Genomic DNA, 24,572 nt, shown 5'->3' with positions numbered 1-24,572 from the left:
GTCCCCAAACAAGGGAGATTTTTTTAAATGGCAATGACTCATATCACAATGTTAGTGTGTTTCTTCTTATAATTGGGACAGAAAATCTATTTATCAGTTTTTAGTAATCCTGAAAACTGGAATCAAAGTAAGTCTATCAAAATGAAGAAAGAGACTCAAATGATGGTGAGAGGATTGGAAAACTAAGAGATGGCATTCACAGAAAATCAAACAGGGAAACCTGGGTGTGTGTGTGTGTCCACGAAACAATCGGCCATACGAAGTACAGAGTTAAAGCTTCTAAGCATGTCAGTGAAGCCCTCTTGAAATCATGCACTGTTTACTGAACTCAGTCCTTAGTTATCTCACCATGGTGCACTTATTGCTAAAAGCATCTTCATTTACACGTATGCCCCGAGGCTGTTCTTAACCTGCAGAAATCATTTAGTCACCACTGTTAACCCGTTACCAGCAACTGTTACTGTTATACTTGGTACTGTCCTGGAGTCTCTCTTCTTTCCCCTGCTTTCCAGAGAGGCCATAGTCAGCTCTGAGAGTGGAAAAGAGTCTAGGTTTCTATTTGCTGTTTTCTTATTTTGAATACTGTGTGTCAGCTGATACAAATCACTGCAAAAACAAACTAAGAAACTGACAAACAATGGCTCCGAGTGGGTTCTTCTTGTCCTACAACATATTTGAAGGCGGCGGCCCCAGTCTAACCTTAGACTAGGTGACAGTGCTGCAGACAAGGGATGTCTGCTTTCATTAACAGCTACTCACAAAGTCGCTCTCAGTTAGGTCTTCTGTCCAAAAGCTAACAGACATAGAGCAGGAGCTGTTCATGCAGGAAAAATCATGAGAACAAATGCTTCCCAAACTTTAGATACTGGCCAGATCAAAGATTAAAAACAAAAAAGCAGTTGAGGGATTTTTTGAGAATCAAACTAACCTGCCACCAATTTGGGTCTTCTCTGTTTACAATCTGAAGAATTTCTCCTTTGGAAAACTTCAGTCCCGCTTCTTTGCAGGGTATCAGGTTATCATTGAATGGATTATAATCAAAATGACACTTGACAAATACCTAAAACACAGCACAGTGAAAAAGCTTGTATGTGTAACATAAGTACTGGATAGTGAAACCAAACCACTGTGATTTAATTGTAACAGACACTAAGTATTTCAGATAAAAAACTTATTCTCCTAAATAAAAAACAATTTATTAGAATATTAATATGATTTGGTATTATAGAAAATTAAACATGCACGCTACAACAAAATTATGTGTGTTTTAATAACTCCTATTTCTTTTTTGTGATGTTAGGGTTTAAACTTTGGGCTTTGCATGTGAGTAGGTGAGTGCTCTACCACCCTTACAACCTATTCTTACATCAACAAGGGGGACAACCACTCCTTTCCATCCTCTCTCCCATCTTTTCACTTGATTTCCCAACAAACTCTGTATAAGTTTTAATTTAAGTAAATGTCATTTTGCAGTTAAAACTCTGAAATAATGGGTGCAGTTAGTTTAAGGCATCTTTTTCTGACCTATCAGGACTGAGATTGTACAGACACCTTGAAGTCTAAATTAAACAACAAAGGTCATCTTGAAGTGAGACCTGAAATATATTCGGTAACCTTAAAAAAATGAAAAACTCAACTTTACTTCTAGTAGTATTTTAATCAATTACACTGGCCAAAACTAACAAGGAAAATAGTTTCTTGAAATCATCTTACCATGATTTATATATATATTTTTTTGTTTTGTTTTTTCGAGACAGGGTTTCTCTGTGTAGCTTTACGCCTTTCCTGGATCTCACTTGGTAGCCCAGGCTGGCCTCAAACTCACAGAGATCCACCTGGCTCTGCCTCCCGAGTGCTGGGATTAAAGGCGTGCACCACCACTGCCCGGCTGATTTATATGTTTAAATTTAAATTAGGATTAAATTACTTATGAGACAAATACTAGAAATGTCTTAACTATTTTCCAATTTAAATTCAAACATACACATTTCTCTTAAATTTGTTTTAGTAATAAAAGTATACCATTTACTTAAGATCTCCACTGCTTCCAACATACTGCTTATTTAATTTGAATTCTAATTAATCATTTTTAATATTTGATGGAAAGTTTAGATCAACGGTTTTCTTAAAATAGACATGCTTCATACATATTTATAGAAATTCAAATTTTATCTTCTACAGAAAAGCCTTAGCATTAATCAGCACAAAAACTCTAATAAGCAGAAATGCATACAATTAGTCAAACTAACAATGTTACTTTTCTATGTGTATCATACTTCTACAACTAGAAACAAATAAAATATTCAAACAGTACAAGTACATACACTGTATTATTAGTATGCTTAAAAACCACCCAGTGTGAAAGATGCATAGGAAGGTATTTTTAAACTCTGGGTACATGTGATCTTGATAGAAAGCTCTAGACCATCTGCAATAACTTTGCAAAGCCTGAAAATCAATGCTTAAACCAGGAAGGCACTTTTTCCTGATATATAATTTTAGAAGTATCTAAGAAGCAAGCATGCAAACAATATTAAGATTGCTAAGCCGTGACAGGTGGCTAATGAGTCTGGCATGCAGCTCAAGGCTCTGGCAATGAACAACTCATAATGATAAAGTTTAATCAGGGTAAATTTAGTTAACTGCTAAGACAGAACAACAGGAATACCAGAGAATGTTCTCACATGATATCATACCTGACGGACGTGGGCTGGATGCCTCTCCATACTGGTGTAACTCTAAAAATATATTTTTTTTTCAATTGCATAAACAAAGCCAGACTTTTAACTTATAACTTAACAAAATATAAGTAAGCTCCTGGCTCATTTTATTACTTCACTCATTTGGTAAAGCCACTTCCTCCCTAATTAACTGTCCACGGTATAGCACCTTCAGAGAAGTAGAAATGACATCAGCAAACAGTAGCAGGCACTGACAGGAGGCAGAGAAGAGACCATGTGAGAAGCCATAAAAATAGCAGTGTATTTCTTACTTCTGGAGAAAGGCCCACTGAATGAAAACCTCATGCCACCTAAGCGAGGGTGTTTATCATTCTTGGTTGTGGAATAATACTCTGCAAAGTTACAAGCATTTTCCAAATTTAAAACATTTATTTCCCTTATTCAGAGATGCCAATATCCAACTCAGATGTAAAAGGATTACCAAAAGGCACAATTCTTTGGCTTATTAAACTGTTTTTGGAACATTACCCTCAAGCTCCAAAACTCAGATTAATGTGAAAAATCAATTATCCTAGCCTTTGATCTAGGAGTTTTATAAAATCTTTAAAATCATTAAAGAGCTGACTTATTGTATTCTATGAACTGCATTAACAGTTTATGAATGCTAACTGATCATTCTTAAGTTATTAAACAACACTTAAGAAAATATTTCAGTTCTGTACTCTCACCATCAAAGGAAAAATTGAATAACCAACAATTTAAAATTGACAGTAGAGAAAGGGAAGTACAAATAGCTTTGAAGCACAGATGCTCAAACTATTCAGAATAGAAACAAAAATTAAAACTCTGTTAGGATAACACTTTCTTCTTATTAACTAGTAGAAATTCAAATATTTGACATTCTGCAGATAAGAATATGGACCAATAGGGATTTTCCTAATGGGCTTATGGAAGAATGCTTCAACCTCTTGGAAGGACAATTTGTTAATAATTACCAAGATTACAAACACATAAACCCTCTGACTAGTAATCTACTTCTGGGAATGGATTCAGCCGTTATATTACTCAGAAACATGTGAAGTGACTTACATACAATAGTAGTAACTACTGAACTATTCATTATAGCAAAAGATTAGAAGCACTCTGTGGCAATGATGAGTTGCCTAAAAAAGACCTACATAATGATAATATACCAGTCCACATGCCAATGATGAGGGGGAAATGTCAAGGTTCCACCTCTATACAAAAAGCTACAGACAATTGATGGCTGCTGAGAGGGAGACATCCAGTCATCTCCAAAGACAAGAGCCCCTGATGTGCTATGGAATCCCAAATGATCAGTTCTAAACACATGTACATAAAAGCTACACCAAATGGGCTCAGTAAGTTGTGTGTGTTGCTTAACAATAATGATTACAGAAGAGGAGGTCATGTATTTAAGAGGGTGTAGAGAAGGATACAGGAGACCGTTGTGGAACAAAGAAGGGTAAACATAATGTAAAATACTGTTTTCATATATTAAATTCTCAAAACCCCCATAAGTTTAAATTTAACAACAACAAAGCAAACATGAGCAGGTATGCAAAGAACTAGGAACAAATAACCTGGAACAGGGAGAAAAGTCAATTAAGAATAGTCCAGAACACCCAGAAGTAGTGGTGTGCTCTATAATCCTAGCACTTGGGAAGTAGCAAAAGGATCAGTTCAAAGTCATCCTTAAGTACCAAGAGGATGGGAGGCCAGCTTGGACTACATGACAATGTGTCTCAAAAATGAAACCAACCGACTAAACAAGTCAACCTCTTTTGATCTCGCAAAAACAAACAAACAAACAAACCCAAAACAAAACAAAAACAGAAATGGCAAATATGAAACAATTAGTAAACAGTACTTTGTACAACCAATTGTGGTAATTTGTGCCTATAATCCTAATACTTCGGAGGTTACAGTAAAAAGATTACCCACAACTTCAAGGCCAGCCTGGGCTACAGAGTGAGAACCTGTCTCAACAAGACTAGCAAAATAAACACCTAAAATTTACATATTATATTCTTATTTTCAAGAAATTATTGGAGGAATTCAAATTGTTCAGTAGCCCACAGTGCATATAAACAGGACTTAATCCCAGAGCTGGGCATGATGGCATGATGGTCTATGACTATAATCCCAGCACTCATGGGGGCTAAGAAAGAATAATCACAAGTTTGAAAACTGGATGAAAGTCTCTGCAAACTAGAATTGTGATGAAACATTTGTCTGTAGGTATTTTGGAGTTAATATTACTGTGATGAAATATAACCAAGCAACTTGAGGAAGAAAGGGTTTATTAAATGGCTTAAATATCCTGAATCATAGCCCACTGAGGGAAGTCAAGGCAGGAACTCAGACCAGGTGAAAACCTGGAGGCAGGAGCTGATGCAGAAGCCACAAAAGGGTGCTGCTTACTGGCTTGTTCCACCAGTTTCTTACAGAACCCAGGACTACTGGCTCATGGGTAACCCCACCTACAATGGGTTGCCTCCTACCCCAAATCAATCATTAAGAAAATGCCCTACCTACAGGCTTGCCTGCCTAAAGCCTGATCTCTGGAGGCATTTTTCTCAATTGGGGTTCCCTCCTCTTAGATGACTTTAGCTGTGTCAAGGTGACATAAAACTAGCCAGCACACCAGAATACCAAAGAATGCCAAAACCAAACAAGAGAACAACATGAAACAGACAAAGACATGAAGACTTCACTGAAGTGGACAAAAGCATGGAAAAGAAGCACATAAAAAATTCAATCTTATTCATCAGCAGTGATACGCAAACTAAAATTGCAGTTAGCTACTACTATATGCTTATTATACTGACTAAACTAAAGAATGATCACACCAAATATAGCAAAGACACTGAGTAAAAGAAACTCATGCAATGCTGGTGGGACTGTAAACTGTTACAATCATTCCTCAAGTTTTTTTTTCCTAGAATTTCAACAGATGCCTACCATATGACCAACTCTCTCAATCCCTAGGTATGTATAGCACCTAGCTATTTTGTAATAGCCCCAAACTGGTAATAACAAAAATGTTCATCAATTTATACATAAACAGATTGGTATGTCCATGCAATGAAATACCAGATCAATAAAAAGGTATGAACTATCAATACAAGTAAGCAAAAAGGATAAATCATGCAAATTTATGCTGAAAGAACCCAGGTAAAAACTGAAGTTCATTTCTAGATTTCTAGATTCTATAGGACCTTCAAGTTAGACACACAATTCAAAACTCTGACTCTAGGATTCCTATGAGTGAGAACACGAATCTTCTGTCATTCTTCGGTCTGAGTTAACTCACTTAGTATACAGTCTGGGAGCTCATATGCTAAATGAGCATAGGTAATAGTATCAAACTGCCTAAGAAAATCAGATCTCTACCACTACAGATTAGTGCAGCTCTCAGACTGAGTCCGGTAAGTTTCTTAGTGTGGTGCACCGTGGTGAAAGGAGAAACTCACAACTAATCAAAGAGCAAAGATTAAGTGTCTATGGAATGCTCAGCAACAATGGGACATCTTTATTATACCCCTTCCCTGCAAGGCTCAGGGACCAAGTATGAGGGAGGTGGAAAGACTTTAAGAGCCAGAGGTCAGAGAGGACCAGAGTGAAACAGCTCTTCTGGACATGAGCAGACTGCTGCCCTCAGGAACTCCCAGCAGCTGTACCTGCCTGTACAAGACCTATACAAGATCAAGACAGTCACCATTCCAGCACTGAGGGGGAGGGCCTCATGAGCCTCTGTCTGTGTCTGCGGAGTTTTGGCAGCTGAAGCAAGGGAGGCAGAGTCCAGGCCCCACACCATGAATAAATGGAGGACACAAAGTCAGGTGAGATTGAGAGGTGGCTCTGGGAGGGGTTGGGGGAACAGTACCAGAGTGAATATAATCAAAATACACTATATGCACATATGGAATCCTCAATGAATAAAAACTACATTAAAAGCTAAAATCCAAAGAAGTATGAGATGATTTACTCATATGAAAATATGGGACTGCAAAGTAAATCACACTGACAGAATGCAGACCAGCCATTGCCGTCGCCTGGAGTGAGGAAGGGAGGAAGGAGGAGGGAACGGTACAAAGCGTCTCAGGGGACTCAGGTGACAGGTGAGTTTCCTATCACAACTGTGTCAATGGTGGCACAGGTGGAGAGGAATGCTTCGGGTTATGAAACTGTGTACTCTTGAAATTACACTTGAGTTACGTAAGCTCAACTACTTAGTTAGTGAATTACATAATAAAGAAGCATGGTCTTGCCACCCCAAACATAAGCTAGAGACCTGGTCCTCCTGCTCTCATTTCAGTTCAACCCATTCTCCTGGCTTCCCCAACCAAGACAATCTTTACTTTAGATCTTGCATTCAACTCCCTGTTTTTCCTTCTGGACACACCTTTAATTCCATCTATGTTATTTAAAGAAATATGTAGTCATTTTAAAATAAAAATACTATAATATATGCACATAATGTTTTAGCATTTATATGCTCATTAATGAATTTCCGACTATACATATGCAAGAATTATTCTAGGAAGGGACCGAGTTTTAGAACACATGAACATTCAACTTGAAGAGACATTACTAAACATCCTTCCCATCAACATGCTATGCCAACTGTATTATTCTACCATTAATGAAGGTGACATATTGTAGATTCATGTACACATTTTTCTAACTGAACTGTGTAAGAGAGCATCTCACACTGTGATTTTCAGTGACCAAGGGTCTGTTTTTACTTAATTTGACTTTGTATATGATGTGAAACAATGACACAATTTTAGATTTTATCTTTATGAATAATCAATTTTCCTCTATTTTGTTATGCCAATGTAATATATATGCTCAAGCCTCTTTCTGAGCTCTCTCTGACCATGCTAGCCATTCCTATGCCAATGCCATAATATGTAAACCGTGTACATTAATAGTTGTGATGGTTAATTCCAATCTTCAAGTCAATAAAATCTAGGATTACCTGGGAGACATGCCCCTAGTTATGCCAGTGGGGGTTTATCTTGATTAGCTTAATCTAGGAAGAACCACCTACAGTGGGTGGCACCATACTCTGGGCTGGAATCCTGGATTGTGGAAGTAGAAAGAACTGGGGGTAAGCTGTTACTGCTCCCTGGTTCCTGACTGTGGATTCGGTGGACCAGCTGCTTCACGCTTCTTCTCCTTTCTCACCTTTGCACCATGATGGACTTTACCCTTGAACTGGGAGCCAGAGTAAATCCTCTCTCCCTTAGAGCTGCTCAGTCAGGGAATGTGATGACTGCAGCAGGGGAAGAACTAAAATGCCCCTATTCCTTCCTGCTTTTCTGCCTCAAAAGTGCTCTGGCTATTAATCTCATCAAGACCATGAAAACCTTGCTGGACTTTTGATTGGCAGACCTTTGAATCTGTAAGTCAATGCGAAGAAAATGGACATTTCCATAATATTCTATTTATTTAGAACATCTTTATAATTATTTTGTGTGGAATACTTGAACTATTTAGTTAGATTTATTTCCAGGCATTAAGGTGACTCTACTGTAAACCATATCTTAGTTATGTTTTTAGTTGCTTGATATGACAAAACAAACAAACCAATTAGAAAAAAAAACCTATTGTACACTAATCTGATTTTTTTTTTTTTTTTGAGACAGGGTTTCTCTGTGTAGTTTTGGTGCCTGTCCTGGATCTCGCTCTGTAGACCAGGGTGGCCTCGAACTCACCGAGATCCTTCTGCTTCTGCTTCCCGAGTGCTGGGATTAAAGGCATGCGCCACCACCGCCTGGCTTAATCTGATTTTTAACTACTTTGCCAAACTCTATTATTTCTAGATTTGTAGTTTCATGGAGGTGGGGGTTCCAAGCATAAACTTATATTAATTGTAAAGTTATAGTTTTATTTCTTTCTTTACAGTCCCTTTGTCTCTGTATTTTTGTCACACCATGCTCACTAAATACTCAAGAAAACAGTGACAAGGAGTAAAGTTAGTGACACCTTTCTTTTCTTTTCTTTCTTTTTTTTTTTTAAACGTCACTGAGGCAAAAGTTTTGTTTATCTTTATTTTAGACTTTACTTTCTGGCTTCTCTGAATTAATCAACAGCAAACAAATAATTGAATATAAGCAACAATTAACTGAAAGTTTCAGTGTCCAAGCATCTTGAAATTTAAAATATTAAGGATTTATGTTTCATTCTATTCCAATAAAAGTTTTTTTTTTTTAAAGTGGTCAAATCATTGCTATTTTATTCTTGATACTGAGTCAGTTCAGTCTGCTTCATTGTTTGAAGCTTCATCAAAATTCTGAACAAGATCACCCTCCTCCTCCAGCAGCAAGTTGTGCTTTTCTATCATCATCTGCCAGGGTCCTGTAGTTTGTCAGTGCCAAGCTGGGTTAAGATCCTGGGTGGCATTTCTGTCAGCGGAGAATGGTGAAGTGTGTGTGTTGCCAGAGATATCTGAATGTGGGTGGATTGCTCTTCCTTGGTTTGCAAACAAATTAAACTTGAGCATCAGATACTGCTTATTCCCAATGTCTGTAGGAAACTAGAGCTTTAGTATTTGCTATAGCGGAATCACTGGAGGACATGTCTTTCACTAATGCACAATTGTGTATGATACGATGCGTTCCTTTGATTTATGATGGGCTCTTTCACTTTGGTGGAAAAGAGACCTGATGGGGGACTAGAGTTGCTTATCTTGAGATGTCAGGCAGACGAGCTAAGTAAGAGTCCTGCTTCGGATGCTAAAAGCCGTCGGGTCCAAAAGAAACGCAGGACAAATGGCTAGCACCGTGCCTGCCTTTCAGCAGACCAAAGCTTACTCAGCACCCGGCTCCTCTCAGCTCCTCTCACCTTGCCCTATCTTACACTTCTCCAGCTCTTGGTCTTTCTTCCCCAAGCTTCTCATTCCTATATAACCCTCCCACGTCAGCCATGTACCTTCTTGGTCTCCTCTCTTTTGTGTACTGCTCTTCTCTTCCTTCTCACTCTCCTCCTCATGGCCCAGTCCATTCTGCTGGCCATGTTCTGTCTACTACTTTCTCTTCCTGCTCTGTACGCTCCCAAATGCCTCTGACTGTACTCTCCCTCATATCTACAATAAAAACCTTCCTTTTAACCATACCTTGGAGTGGTCATGTCCTCATTTTATACAGAAGTCAAATGTCCAACTGTTAGGACTTTCCTCTTCCTACTTTATTAGTACTTACAAAAGAGACATGAATCTGAGTTAAATTTAATCACATCTCTATTGGGGTTATTCTTAATTATTAATATGTAGATTTTCTGATAAGAACCTATACTAGCATACTTTCAATAAATTCAACTTGGACAAACATCATCTATTTTTTTTTTTTTTACAGAAAATTAACTTCAATTTGCTATTATTTTGTTGAATGAAATAAAGCTGTAATTTATTTGCCTATAATACTCTTGGTGACCAGGTCATGCTGGTCATAAAGGTTATGTAAAAGAGGATTGCTATCAATTTGTCCTTGTTATGATTTATTTAGAAAAATCTCCTAAAAATCTCACATGTTGAATTCTTGGATCCCAATGGCGGATACAATCACTGAGAGGTGGGGTGGACTATAAGGTACTAACTTCATCAATGGTTCAAATCCACTGAGAAATTCACACTGAATGGGCAATTAGGAAGTGAAGCCTGTGGAGGAAATAGGTCACTGGGAAGAATGTCTTTGAAGGACATCCTTTGCCCTTGCCCCTTCCTATTTCTGTTTTAAGCCCTCCCATGGTAAGCAATGTTGCTTTGCCATGCCTTGCCATGATCACGTTCTGCCTCAACAGCCTAGAAATGTAGCCAAGTATCTCTGGACTGAACTTTCTAAAATCATGAGCCAAAATATATAGCACTCCAAGCCATTTATCATAGTGGCAAAAGTTAACACAGGCTTTATAAGCAGAATTATTTATACCTTCCAGAAACCTAAGTCATATACAAGTTGAAGAACTTCCAAACTAGCTACAACTTTCTAACTTACCCTGGTTCTTACACTGTAAAAATATACATCACATGTCTCATAGAAGAGTTTGGACTACAAGCCAGCACCTCAAGTGTTTTGGACAAAGAGGATCTACTGCCATGCTTTGAGAAAAAAATACCACCCTGGCTTGAGAGCTTGTTTTCCCTCTGCTATCACAACAATTGACAGAAGAACTGCAATAAGCTCCAAAGCCCAGGATTCCCCACTTCTCCATGGAAGACACATTCCAACACATGCAATGGATGTCTAAACGTAAGGAAGTACTGACATTATAACTTACTGTTAACTATGCACTGAACATGCACTGTGGCCATAACTTACTGCTTTAGGCAAGACAGTCAACTAGCATATTTCTTTTTCTTCACAATTTCATGGACAGAAGATCTGTTGTTACCACAGACCTTAGCAACTTCAGCATAGAAACCTTTTTGTTTTCTTGCTAGATTAAAAGTTGCTACTATTACACTTATAGGAAGTACTCCAAGGCTTTTTGAGTTGGCATATCTCACGTGTTGAATTCTTGGACCCCGACGGCAGATCCAATCACTGAGAGGTGGGTGGACTATAAGGTACTAACTTCATCAATGGGTCAGCCATTATGCCAGCCCTTATGCTTTAAGGCTGAGACACATAGCAGGAGTTACTTGAATTCAAACACTGATACATCAGCATATGTCTTCTGCTAAGAAAGCTACTAGTTGGGCGTACTATACACAATACTCTGAACAGAGGGATGATTCAGGTTCTGGGTGGAACTATGCATGAACAGCAAGTTCCTCACACTGCTCAGAATGATGCTCATTTTAAAGTTTGAGTCATTTCAGGAATTTTCCACTTAGTACCTTTAGACGTTTGTTGACCATGGGTAACTGGGACTGCAGAAAGGAACACAGTAGCTAGAGGATGGGTGGGGGTGGGAGCTAGTATAATAGTGAGAGGGTCAGTTGTAAGGGCAAATGCCCTTCCTTATACACAGCATCTCTTAGATACCCAAGGTTTGTCCAGGACAGTCTTGGTTTATACTTAACTGTTTCAACATAATGATTTCCTATTCATTTAAGAAAAGAGAGAGAGAGAGAGAGAGAGAGAGAGAGAGAGAGAGAGAGAGAGAGAGAGAGAGAGAGATCCAATTTGAGTACAGGTGAGTACAGGTGGAGGCTCTTTTTCATAGTAGAATATGCCAGAGGCTGTTGCATGGGCTCATATGACCGATTCTCCCCACTTCACACTTGAATCCTCTTCCCTAGTTCTAAAGACTAGATAAACCCCAGAAATCAAAAGATGGGGAAAATTTATGCTTAAAGCTAAATATCCATTCACTGAAGTCAGCTATTCAGTTCACCAAATACAAAATTTACACAGGAAACAAAGAGCTGTTTGCCTGTAAAGTCCATTATACACACAGTATGATCATCAACAACTAGACAGGACTGAGAAACACCATGGAAACACACTCTAGGAGTATCTGTGAAGATGTTTCTAGAAAGGTTTAACTGGGTAGAGAAGATCTACAGTACATGTGAATGGCATTATTCCAGGGGCTTGGGGCCTGGACTGAATCAAAAAAGAAAAGGTGACTGAACCCCAGCATTCCCCTCCATCTGCTTCCTGACTGGACACAAGGTGACCACTGCCTTAAGCTCCTGCTGCCGTCATCCTCCTAGCACATGAACTGCTCTGTCAAACTGTGACCCACAACAAACCCTTCCTTCCTTCAGGTGCTTCTGTTAGGTATCCTGTTACAGAATGAGAAAGTAACTAATACACATGGGGGACTTCATTATAAGACTTTTGGTTGGGACCACACAATAAACTATTATCTTCCCATTATAATTAATATATAATAAAATAATAAATTATCATGTTATTATTTACTTATTATTTTATTAAGTCTCCATAAATTATTTTATATTTACTTATCATTATTTTGTTATTATTATTATTATTATTATTATTATTATTATTCCAACACATTCAAGTTCAAATAGGTCTCATTTTATCACAAATAGAAATATGCAAATGGGGGGAAATAGTAGCCTGAGAAGAACAGGGATAGTTTAAGTTCTAGTGTCTTTTTCCCCCCCATGATTGTTTTGTAAAGTAAGGTATTATGATTAGTTTTAACTGACAACTTGACACACGTACAATCAACAGGAAAAAGTCTCAGTTAGAAACTATCTATACTGGATTGGACTGTAGGCATGCTTGTGGGAGACTGTCTTAAGTTAATTGACGTGAAAAGACCCAGTGTACTGTGGGTGTCAACATTCCCTAAGCAGGAGGTCCTGGGCTGTGTAGTAATGGAAAAATAGAGCTGAGGACAAACAAAGATGCAGGCCAGCATGTGTGTATTAATTTATCTCTGCTCTTGACTGTGGATATGAGACTAGCTGTTTGAAAGTTCCTGCCTCGACTTCCCTACAATGATTGAATTGTACTTTGAAATAACCCCTCTTTTCCACTAATTTGGTTTTTTTTTTTTTAAAGATTTTATTTTTCTTTTATTATGTATACAGCATGTATGCCTGCAGGCCAGAAGAGGGCACCAGATCTCATTACAGATGGTTGTGAGCCACCATGCGGTTGCTGGGACTTGAACTCAGGACCTCTGGAAGAGCAGTCAGTGCTCTTAACCTCTGAGCCATCTCTCCAGCCCCTAATTTGCTTTTTATTGGGTATTTTATCAAAGTAAAAGAAACAGAACTAAAACAGACATCTACCTTTATTTCATACAAAGCTCACTATTTTCAGAAGTCTAATTTATATGTAAAAGAAAATCATGATTAAGTAGTATATCCTATTTTCTAAAGAATAGTTCAAAACCAGAATGCTATCTATATCTTCTCTTTTGAGGATCTCAGTATGTATCTCAGGTTATGTTTCAAACTTGGGGTCCTTCTGTTTTCAACCTCCCAGGTACTAGGATTATGTCATGACCATTACAAGAGCAGCCATTACAAGAGATCAAAATAATCTTAGCACACTCTCCTGTTCATTTATTCATTTCGCCTAAAATATACATGAATTGTGGGAAAAACCCAAGTGTCCAATATCTTCTTTATTCCAATCTATCTGACACTGTCTGTCATTTAACATCACCAGAACACTAACCTGGAGGTAATCTAGACTATGCCATCTCAAAGGCCCTAACACTATGTCTGAAAAATAAGAGGTGTCAAAAATGCTTTCATCACCGGGTGGCAGTGGTACACACCTTTAATCCCAGCACCGGGGGTGGGGGTGGGGAGGTGGTTAGAGGCAGCGGATCTCTGTGAATTTGAGGCCAGCCTGGTCTACAGAGTGAGTTCCAGGTCAGCCAGGATTGCTTCACAGAGAAACTCTGTCTCGAAAAACAAAACAAACAAACAAAATGCTTTTTGTCAGAAATGCTTTCAACAATAGTAATTAAAAGGCTTTATGACTTTTCTGACACCTACCTGTAGACTACCCAAATAACAGGGTTCATAATGTTCATAAATAAAAGTTTTATTATTTCCCTTATAATACTAAGATAGTATTATATTAAAAACTCAAATCTTTACCAAAACAAACTCTCTTTAGCAAAATAGTAACAATTAAGCATCTACCTAATAGAATAACGAAAAAATGAAGTGTTCTTAATATCACTCTGGAAATTATTACTAACCTGTTGAGGAGTAATAGTATCTCTATAACTTGGTAAAATTTTTAGAGTGACACTTCCACTAATATTTTTCAGTAACTCTTGTAATTCCTTTGGATTGTTTCCAACTTCATGGCCATTGACCTCCTTAATGATATCTCCCACATGAAGCAGACCTTGTCGATCTATCATTCCTCCATGAAGGATTCGGGCGATTACCAGATCATTATTTTCAACCCTAAATGTTACACCCTGTAGGAAATTATATAAAAAAAAAAAGAAAAGAAAAGAATGATTTTATCTCAATAAGAATAAATATGTAAACATTATGAATACAAATAACATAATTCTGAAACCAGGTAGGTAAATTCTTTTCCCATGTTACTTCTTGTCCAGTCTCAATATAAAGTAAGTGCAACTGTGACACCAGAAGAACACCAATGCAGTTGGGTTAACCCTTCAAATCTAGCTCTATTCCATAGACAAAGGAAGCTCAAGGAAACAACAAAGAGTCTCACCTTGTCCTGTTTGCCACATCATTGTTTTTAGGAATCACAAATAAAGAATGTAAAAAGAAGCAGTTAACTTCACTACTTACAGAGTCCCATTATACTTCAAATTTTAATAACAACTTTCTTTCTAGTTTTGGTGTTATCACTAGTAAGCAAACAGAAGTAATTTCTGAAAGGCTGGGAAGAAATGAAACAGTTTTCCTGTTCCCACTGGCATATTTATAGCTTCTAAGTCAGCTTAAGGTTTCGTTCTGATTACGTTTCATAGGCTATATAACTGACAGATCATCTGCTGTGTGTTCATACAAAGGCCAAAAAGACTGATAAAATAAGCATGAGCAGTTTCAACAGTATATCAAGAGCAGAGATTGGGCCGCACTATATTTAATATCTAAGAAAGCAGTGACTCATCTACTCACCAATGGCTCGCCAGCTCTTTTGTGAATACCAAGAATTCGGATGGCATCTACTGGCAATAACTGATTATTGAGAGAAGAATTATTCATTTCTGGGCTTGAGGGAGGCGAATCATAACACTTTGATGCCACAATATCATGGGCCTCCAGGAGCGACTGTAAGGAGTCAAAACAGCCTGTGCTTATTAGCTACTGATGGAACAAGTTGCTAAAAATAATTTATTAGTTCATTATCACTGTGGAGTACTAAAAGTTTCTAAGGACCCATTATTAAATTCCCAGTATGAATTATGTCAAATACATATATAATCGTTTGAAGAAAAGCAAAACTAGATCATTTTATTATCATCAAACAATATCATCTTCGGGTTTTCAGGTTTGAAGAGACGGGTAGAATTTAGTCTCATATTTTTAAAGTGTCATGTTTACTAGAAACCAAACCTGGGTTTCTAAGCCTGGTAGAGGGAGGTGACAAATTTCCTATCAACAGAGTCAGCATCCTCTTCAGTCTTTACTACTAATCTCTATCATCTATTCATAAGGTACAAAAACAGCCAAGTGACAAAGACTTTAAGTTTCAATATGCTGATATTTTAGTAATGTGATATACTTTTTACATTTATGAAAGGTATGCTAAAAAGATGTCTAAGAGAAAATAATTATCAGCAACTTCTATCATTCATAGGAAATTGCCAATTAATTAAAAACCAACTAAGGTTTTAGTCTATAAAAGATGTTTTGAAAATAAAAAAGAATCAGAAATGGTTCCAGATAAAATACACATTTTGCTTTCTCTGCTTATTGTATGTATGTTACTATGGATGATTCTCAGGTAGTTGTCTAGGAATGTCTTTTTTGTATACTAAATATTATCTTAAAGGAGTTAAGTTTTAACTCAATACTTGTCATAACTCTAAACTAAAAAATTTCTGACTATGCAGAATATAAGTTCAAACACAACAAATTACAATAGAAGAGGAGAGCAAGTATCAACACATTCAAGACAGAAACAATCTGAGTTTTGGCTTAATTGGTAATTCCTGATAATTTCATAAAATCATTTGCAAGATACTGGAAAACAATTTAAAAACAGGGTTAGGAAGACAGCTCAGTCAGTAAGGTGCTTGCCTCCCAAACGAAGTACTGTGTACAGATTCTTAGTACTCATATAAAAAGTTGGATATAGTGGTGAATGTCTGCAATCCCAGCTCTGTGAAACAGACACAAGAGTATCTCTAGGTCTCATTGGCCAATTGGTAAGCTCCAAGTCCAGTAACAAACTATCTCAAAAAAAAAAAAAAAAAAGGAAGAGAGGGAGGGGGAGGGAGGGGAGAAGGGAGGGAGGGAGGGAGGAGGGAGGGAGGAAGGAAGGAAGGAAGGAAGGAAGGAAAAGGTGGAAAGTAGCTGAGGAAAACAGACTTGACCACTGGACTTTGCATACATGCACACACACAAAACACACATGCAAAGACATATACACACATAGCTGAGGAGCCCCCATGGAACTGGACCAGGTGCTCTGGATAGGTGAGACAGTTGATTAACTTGAACTGTTTAGGAGGCCCCCAGGTAGTGGGACCGGGACCTGTCCTTGGTGCATGAGCTGGCTTTTTGGAACCTAGGGCCTATGTTGTGACACTCTGCTTAGCCTTGGTGCAGGGAGGAGGGGACTGGACCTGCCTCAACTGAATCTACCAGGCTTGGCTGACTCCCAGGGGAGACCTTGCCTTGGAGGAGGTGGGAATGGAGGGGTGGATTTTTGGGGGTGGGAGGCTAGGGGGCGGGAGGAGGGAGGACAGGGGAATCTGTGGCTGATATGTAAAATTAAATTAATTATAAAATAAAAATATTAAAAAAAATTTCAAAATGGGAAAGAACTTAGAAATCTAAGTGAAAGATTTTTCTAATAAAGTTGGAAGTTATTCAAAGTTCTAACCAAGGCTTCTATTTTGAGGCCGGGCTTTTTGCTCCTGTGACTACATGAAACACTATTAATACAGTTTTATCTCTCTGGTCAAGAATTTTCATGTGCTCCAGAGTCATGTACTAAAAGGCTGCTCACCCCTGGTTAAAGGCAGGAAAATTTAAATGCCAAAAGGAGTAACTATTACAGAGAATTGCAACTCCACAATTAGGGGGAAAAATCTCATAGGTCCAAAAAGCTATTTAGCAAATAAAAGGACTAAAAAGCATCATTTGTTATCATTTGAAGCTGATGTTTTCAACAGACCCATCATTTTGCTACCTTTCCAAGAGGAAATGTTACAGGCCAGTAGGGCAGCTCAAGATAAACTCTGGGTTTACAGAACAATGCCACCTTACATATAGACAATGAGACAATTTGGAAACTGTTATTTTCCAATCCCTAATGAAAATATTGATTTAGGCAAGGATTATTAACTTGTTTTTATCAAGAGGTTAAGTGGTTGTTAGGAAATAACACCAGTATAATGTCAGCCTGGTGTGGTGACATACTCTGATAGTGCTTATACTCTGGAGGCCAAGGTAGGAGAGAAGAATAGTAAATTAGAGGCCAGCTCGTGCTATATAACCAGACCCCACCCCCAAAAGAAATAATTAATACACCCCCAAATAAGAAAGTATCTGTATAATGTAAGAATAACAACACACTAGATTACTTCCCAGTGAAGACAGTTTCACAGAAAGGATTAGACTGTCACAGCTCTTAAACAAGGAACCAGGTATTCTACATCTTCTGATACAGTCAGCTCATTTTGCATCATCATTTAAGATGCATTTGAGCTTGAAGTAGTGCACTGAAGTGTTGTAGCCCACTAGATTTCCTAGTGGCTGTACCCAGCAGGACTGCATAGGAAGCTGATGGGACCACGAACCTGAGTATCAGGTGTTTGTAAGGGTCTACACTTGACTGTAACTAGCAAGGGGGGGGGGGATGTCTTTTGCTCCACCATTTGGCATTGTTATAAACAGACCTGGGCCAGTGGATAAGGATCCAGGCCCACTCGAGTCTATCCTGTGTTTCTCTCTCTTTTCTCTCCCCTCTATTTCTAACTAAGTCTCTTATCCCTCATTCCTCAAGAGTTCCTGGGGTAAATAAGTGTGGGGGCTAGTCCCCCACAGATGGCACCCGAACAGAGACAAAGAAAAAAAATAAAAAAACCCTAGAACTTGGTGAGAGGATTGAGGGGGTGTTGCGAGTGTAGGCATGCCGATAAGCAACTGAAAAATTAAGGCAACGGTATTTTATTCTCAGCTGTGAAATCATCACAAGGCTGCAGCATTAGCTCTCTCTCTATAAGCACGCGCTCACTCTCTGTGTCTCTCTCTTCTATCTATAAAATTTAAGAAAGGAAGAAAATAGAAATATTGGGTTAGGAATACAGAGAAGAAAAAGCTTGGGGTAAAGTAGGATAAGATAAGCCTAACTATGGGGCTATGAATGCAATCGGGGGTGGGGGGGTGGGGGGGAAATCTATCTTCTTTAAGCTTTATGGGCAGAGAAAAGCTCTTCTTTGAGGCTATCGGGTAGAAAAGGGATTCCTAGGTCCAAGCAGTGGAGGAAAGAAATTTCCCCTGCAGCAGGTGTGGATGGAAGCACAAATGCTCTGCTCCATCAGCAGTGCAAGCCAAAAAGTTTAGAGAACAGAAGTCTTGGGAAAAAGCTGGTCTTTCTCTTTCTTGGGGGAAAAAGAAAAAAGCTAGAAAGCCTTTCAGAACTTTCTCAGTTTTGTTTCTGTAAGGAAAAATTAGTTTCACCTGGGTGGGAAAATCCCCCAAGGCAAGGGCCTGATGAGAAAGTGCAGAGCAGCTTGAGGAAGCTGGTGGTGCCACAAAGAAGGTAGGGAAGCCAAGCTGCATCAGAGACACTGTCTGAGGAAGGAGCCAGGCCGCCGGGACAGGACAGAGAGCTCTCCAGGAGAGCAGCTTTCTTTTCTACCAGAGAAAGAACCTTCTGAAACAGATGCTTTTGGTTTGCCTCGCTGACCCAGAGTGAAACCCTAAGGGTTTTGCCTCAGAGAATAAGCCCCAGCCTGAGCATGAGGACAAATGGACATGAAACCACTCAGGAACTGGGTCAGAGAAAAGATCTAATTAGACAGGTATACCTGTTAAACAGTGGCACAGGCATCCTAAAGCAAGCTTAGGAAAGAAAAATCTCCATCTGCAGAAGCGAAACCCTGGAAAGGGAACCGGAAAGTTTGCTAGCGTACCTGAAAGGCTTTCTGAGAAATGTAGTATCAAGGTTTGAAACAGGGCCTTATATGGTCTAATAGCTGCACAAGAAATTTTTGCTAAGAGCTTTACAGCAGTTCAATATGGGAATTTCACCCTCAGCTAAGACTAGGATTTACGGTAGCTTTTCTGCTGTAACAGAAACGTTTGAATTATGGCACAGGGAAGGTGTTATGAATTTGGGTAAGGGGACAGCCTCTGTTTAGAAACTGTTTACCACTGAGAGCACATCTCTGCCGGTTCTGGAATGGCTGAAAGAACTTGGTGGGAAAGGCAACTTTGGGGTGTGGCTTTGTCCCAAGAATGTGACAGCTCCCTAGCAACAAGTGTTACAACTCCATAACAACAGAACTCACTAAATCCCAATGTTGAAAGAGCCATTGACAAATCTTGTTTCCAACTTTCGGAAGAACTTTTAGTATAATATCAAAGCTGACTAAATTACTCTGAACTTTAGAAATGATTTGCTTACTTCTTGTCTTGTTAATAGTTTAGCTAAAAAATCTTTTCTAGTTGTTAAGTATCTTGTAGATGTTTGTTTTAGTGTTAAGTTAGTTCTGTTATATGTAAAGTGATAATAATTAAGAAATCTCTCCTAGATATCTTTTCTAAATCTCTTCTAGGTATTAAGAAATTTCTAGGTGTTTGAATAAATCTATAGAATTTCTTTAAGACATGCAGTAATAAATGGCCATGCTGGTTGTAAATGCAAGTTTAAATAAGTATATTTGCTAAGGTAGTATAAGAAGTATATTTACTAAGGTAGTCCTATAGAATGTAAGTAAGACTTAGGTAAGGTTTATAAAGTAAACCTATAGAATGTAAGTTTAAATAAGAAATGTAAAAGCTTCAGTAGGACTTAGTGTTTGTAGAGTAGTCCTATAGAATGTAAGTTCATTATGTAGGCTTGAATGAGACTTGGGTAAGGTTTATAAAGTAGTCCTATAGAATGTAGGTTTAAATAGGTCATATACTTAGTCAGAAAAATGTAGGTTTAGAATATATAGGCTGGGCTCTCTCTGCCGTTAGTCTTTCTCTAGGTGTAGTGTCTTAAAGGCTGTAGAACCTTGCTGTTCACCTTTCTGCAGTGCCATCTCTGTGGGGCTTTCCAAACTGCTGCTTGCCCCTAGCCTCTCTCGTGGCTTGGCTTGTTCATTTTTCACCATGGCTTTCTTTATAAAAAGCTTGCAGACCCTCGTGCATCTGCCACCTGCACAGTGTTGATGCCTTGAGCGTCTCAGCTTCTGAGACCCTCTGGCTGCTGGAGCTTGCACTGGCTCTTGGATGATGCCTCATGGGTCTCAGCCATGGACACCTAGCTGCTATTTTCTGAAGCTGGCAGTCTCTGGAGCTGCTGCTTCTTGTTGTTATTGGTGGCCTTTGGAACTGCCAAGTCTGCTATGGATATTGTTTTTCCCAGGTTGGGAAAACCTACTCTTCATATCCTTAGACCTAAAGCCTGGGATAAATAATAGTGGGGGCTGGTCCCCCACACTTAAGAAGTGAATCATCAACCCTTTAATCAGAACTTATCAGAAAATCAACCAGATAAAACTCAGGAAGTGGGACACTGAAGATAATAGCTTAGTCTCTTCAACTAAATACCACAGTAAATAGGGCAATGGGAATCCCACAGATGAGGGTTGTAAATTTATATATATATATATATATATATATATATATATATATATATATATATACACACACACACACACACACACATATATATATATATATCTTGGGGCTATATATATATATATATATATATACACACACACATATACACACATATATATACACACACACATATATATATAGCCCCAAGATTCTCCACTGGCCTCAAGATAAAATTCAAATACTTTATACTGCCTTACATGAACTCAATCACTTAGACCCTCATAAACAGTGTCTTAAGAAAGCAAAGGAGTGTTACCATCTTATTCTGAGGGCAAAGATTGCAGGGAAAACATTAACGCTTTCTTCTTCAGTGAGAGTAACTTGGAATTAGCCAATGAAATAGCATTTTTTTCCTTACTAAAATGCAGTGTCTGTCTTAGCATGAGTGGCCACACATGGCTAGATGCATTTTGGGGTTCCTAGTCACTTGTTACTTTCCTAATATTCTCCACTACCATACACTCTTAACTGTTACAGGTTTAAAATAAAAATTTCCCACCTTTTTTTATTTTTTAAAACTATAGAACAAAGTACGCTATGTAACAGCTTCTATCCTTAGCAAACTTCCTGTCATCTTTTTTTTATCATGGTATCATTGAATTCACCTAGATACTGTAGCAATACTAAAAAAAATGGTCCAAAATAGGCCAAAGCAGGAATGAGAAACAGTGGTATTAATGAACAAAAAATGGGAATCAAGATGGTTCAGAGGGTAAAGGCTCCTGCAGCAACCCTGACCACCTGAGTTCAATCTTAGGGATGGATCCACATGGTAAAAGGAGAGAACAGACTCCCACAGGGTGTCCTATGACCTCTGTGTATCTACCATGCACATGCTCCTCACCCAATAATAAAGAACAAAAAAATGCTAAATCAACAAATAAAAAAAAGTGTCGTCAACAATGTCAAAGTGAGGAGAATTATTCCTGGGATGTCTTCTGATGGTCAGGGTTAATTGACAGCACAAAAGAAAAGCCAAGCTTATTTCTTTCTGTGACATACACTGTACATTTTTTGTGATGTACATAGCCATGTATGTGTGTTTACGTTCCTTTAACATCAGGATATTAGAATACCTAGTCTAAACCAGGCGGCAGCGGTAGTGGTACACACCTTTAATCCCATCACTTGGGAGGCAGAGCCAGGTGAATCTCTATGAGTTTGAGGCCAGCCTGGTCTACAGAGTGAGTTCCAGGACAGGCACCAAAAGTACACAGAGAAACCCTGTCTCGAAAAACACAAAACAAACAAACAAAAGAATACCTAGTTTAGGACTTACAGACTTCTAAAACAGGCCCTACACAACACTGCATTACTTCAGTGTGGAAGAAGAAAACTGTGGGAAGAGGACAGGGACAGGTTACCTGGAAGTGAGGTTCCTTGAGTATTCCAACCAGTTCTGCCACATTTTCATCCACACTTATTAGAGGACTGATATCTTCCAGAATTTCATTTACTAATTCCAAGTTATTGTCACTGACTGCTTCTAATTTTGAATCTTCAAGCCTCTCATGAGCCTGAAAAGACAACAAATAGATTAACATAATATTGCTGATGTGTTTTGTTCCAACCAATATTTCACTGGTTTATATTTTTCTTAGTTTTACAAGATATTACTTAGAGAGTAGACAAGGTGGTCAGTGAGGTGAAAGCACTGGCTGCCAAGCCTGAGGACCTGAGTTCTATCACTGGGATCCACATGGCAGGAGAGAACTGCCCCCTGAAAGTTGTCTTCTGACCTCCACAAGCACCTTGGCATGCATGTACGCACAAATATAAGAAAAAGATATTAGAGGTCTAATTTACTCAAGATACACACACACACACACACACACACACACACACACACACACACATATATGTATGTATGTATATATATATAAAATACATATATAAAATTGTTTTTTTCGAGATAGGGTTTCTCTGTGTCATTTTGGTGCCTGTCCTGGATCTCGCTCTGTAGAACAGTCTGGCCTCGAACTCACAGAGATCCATCTGGCTCTGCCTCTCGAGTGCTGGGATTAAAAGCGTGTCCCACTGCCGCCTGGCTATATTTAATATTTTAATCAGAGGCAATAGATGGATTTTATAAATACAGCATAAAATATAATGACTTTGGTCTTTATTCCTACCATAAACACCATGAAATACTCATTTTTATAATTACTGCTAAAAAAACTGAATAGGCCAGATGCTATGTAAAGAGCATATGCTACACTCTACTCACCAACTAGATATTTAACAGAGGCTTGAACTCTGGATACTGTTATATTTTATTAAAGTAAACAATAAAGGATAAAAAAATAAAAACATAACCATCATACATGTTACTCTTTTTTAAAATCATTTAAAAAGAAGTGAGTCAGGTATACTGGCGTGTTTTTAACCCCAATACCGGGGAATCTGGGAGGGCAGGCTGGTTTGAGGGCAGTGCCTGGGCTACAAAAAGGTGCCATCTTGAAAACAAAATCCAGACAGATACACACATACAACAAACAAAAACAAAAATCATTTGGAAACTCCAGAACCCTGAAGCTAGTATTTTTCATGTTTGAAAATCTAGCCTAGGGATATAGCTCAATGGTAATGTCCTTTCTTAATGCATATTGGGTTCAATAGCTAGTAATGGAAACATTAAAATATTAACTTCAGAAGGCAGTTCTTGAGCAGGTCTGAGAGGTCTCATACTTTGATTAAGAGGGCAACCTCTTCCATATATGTACCTTAAAAAAAAAACAAAAACAAAAGTTGGGCTGGAGAGATGGTTCAGCCATTAAAGGCTAGGCTTACAACCAAAAAAAGTCTTCTTTCGCAAACCTTTTTTAAATAATAGGAGTAAACCAGGATTCTCAATTCAAATTGAGAAGGAAGACTACACAGGCTCCATCATTAGGTTTTCTTTTGACAAATAGTTGCTCACTAATTCTAAAGACAGGGAAAAGGTAACTACTAAGATTTAATTCAGAAGACCAAGTAGGATGACAGATTTTATACTGATTTCTTGTCATTCATTTTCACAAATGCTGAATAGAAATCCCTATTTCCAGTGTCCTATTACTTTGATGTTTTCCATGTTGTATGGATCATTAATCAGAGTAGATGCTTGAGAATCCAAATACAACATTTGTAACTTGTAAATGATAATAATTTTTTTACATATGCCTTTTTTCAAGGTGATTTACAAGAGTACTTCCCCCGCCCCATTAGACAAAGTCCCCTTTCCCCTAAGAGACAGTTTCTATGTTGTTAGAGTGACCTTGATCTGTGGGCTCAAGAAATCTTTCTGTCTCAGAATCTACCTGAGTAGTTGGGACTGCAGGCTGAGTCATCACACTCAACAAAGTAAACTCTTAATTGGAAGAGATTTTCAGAAAGACCTCAGAAGAAAACATTTTTGAAGTTATGAAACAGATTGATAAAGA

General features: G+C 38.3%; 1 protein-coding gene across 12 annotated transcripts in view; it reads right to left on the bottom strand.

The window, feature by feature from the left end:
• Positions 1-24,572, bottom strand: part of Pals2 (protein associated with LIN7 2, MAGUK p55 family member) — a 108,738-nt gene that overhangs the window by 16,362 nt on the left and 67,804 nt on the right. For 7 of the 12 annotated variants that reach the window (XM_076566771.1, XM_076566773.1, XM_042273318.2 and 4 more), the window contains 5 exons: positions 22,515-22,667; positions 15,262-15,414; positions 14,355-14,582; positions 2,697-2,738; positions 929-1,060 (listed from right to left, as the gene is read on the bottom strand). In XM_076566771.1, the coding sequence (XP_076422886.1) occupies positions 929-1,060; positions 2,697-2,738; positions 14,355-14,582; positions 15,262-15,414; positions 22,515-22,667 (708 nt within the window). The remainder of the gene's footprint in view (positions 1-928; positions 1,061-2,696; positions 2,739-14,354; positions 14,583-15,261; positions 15,415-22,514; positions 22,668-24,572) is intronic. The other 5 variants (XM_076566775.1, XM_076566777.1, XM_076566778.1 and 2 more) reach the window with 1 other exon arrangement.

The sequence above is a fragment of the Peromyscus maniculatus genome, chromosome 3 (assembly GCF_049852395.1).
Source record: "Peromyscus maniculatus bairdii isolate BWxNUB_F1_BW_parent chromosome 3, HU_Pman_BW_mat_3.1, whole genome shotgun sequence".
NCBI classification, from domain to species: domain Eukaryota; kingdom Metazoa; phylum Chordata; class Mammalia; order Rodentia; family Cricetidae; genus Peromyscus; species Peromyscus maniculatus.
This window is presented reverse-complemented; position numbering and strand designations above follow the sequence as displayed.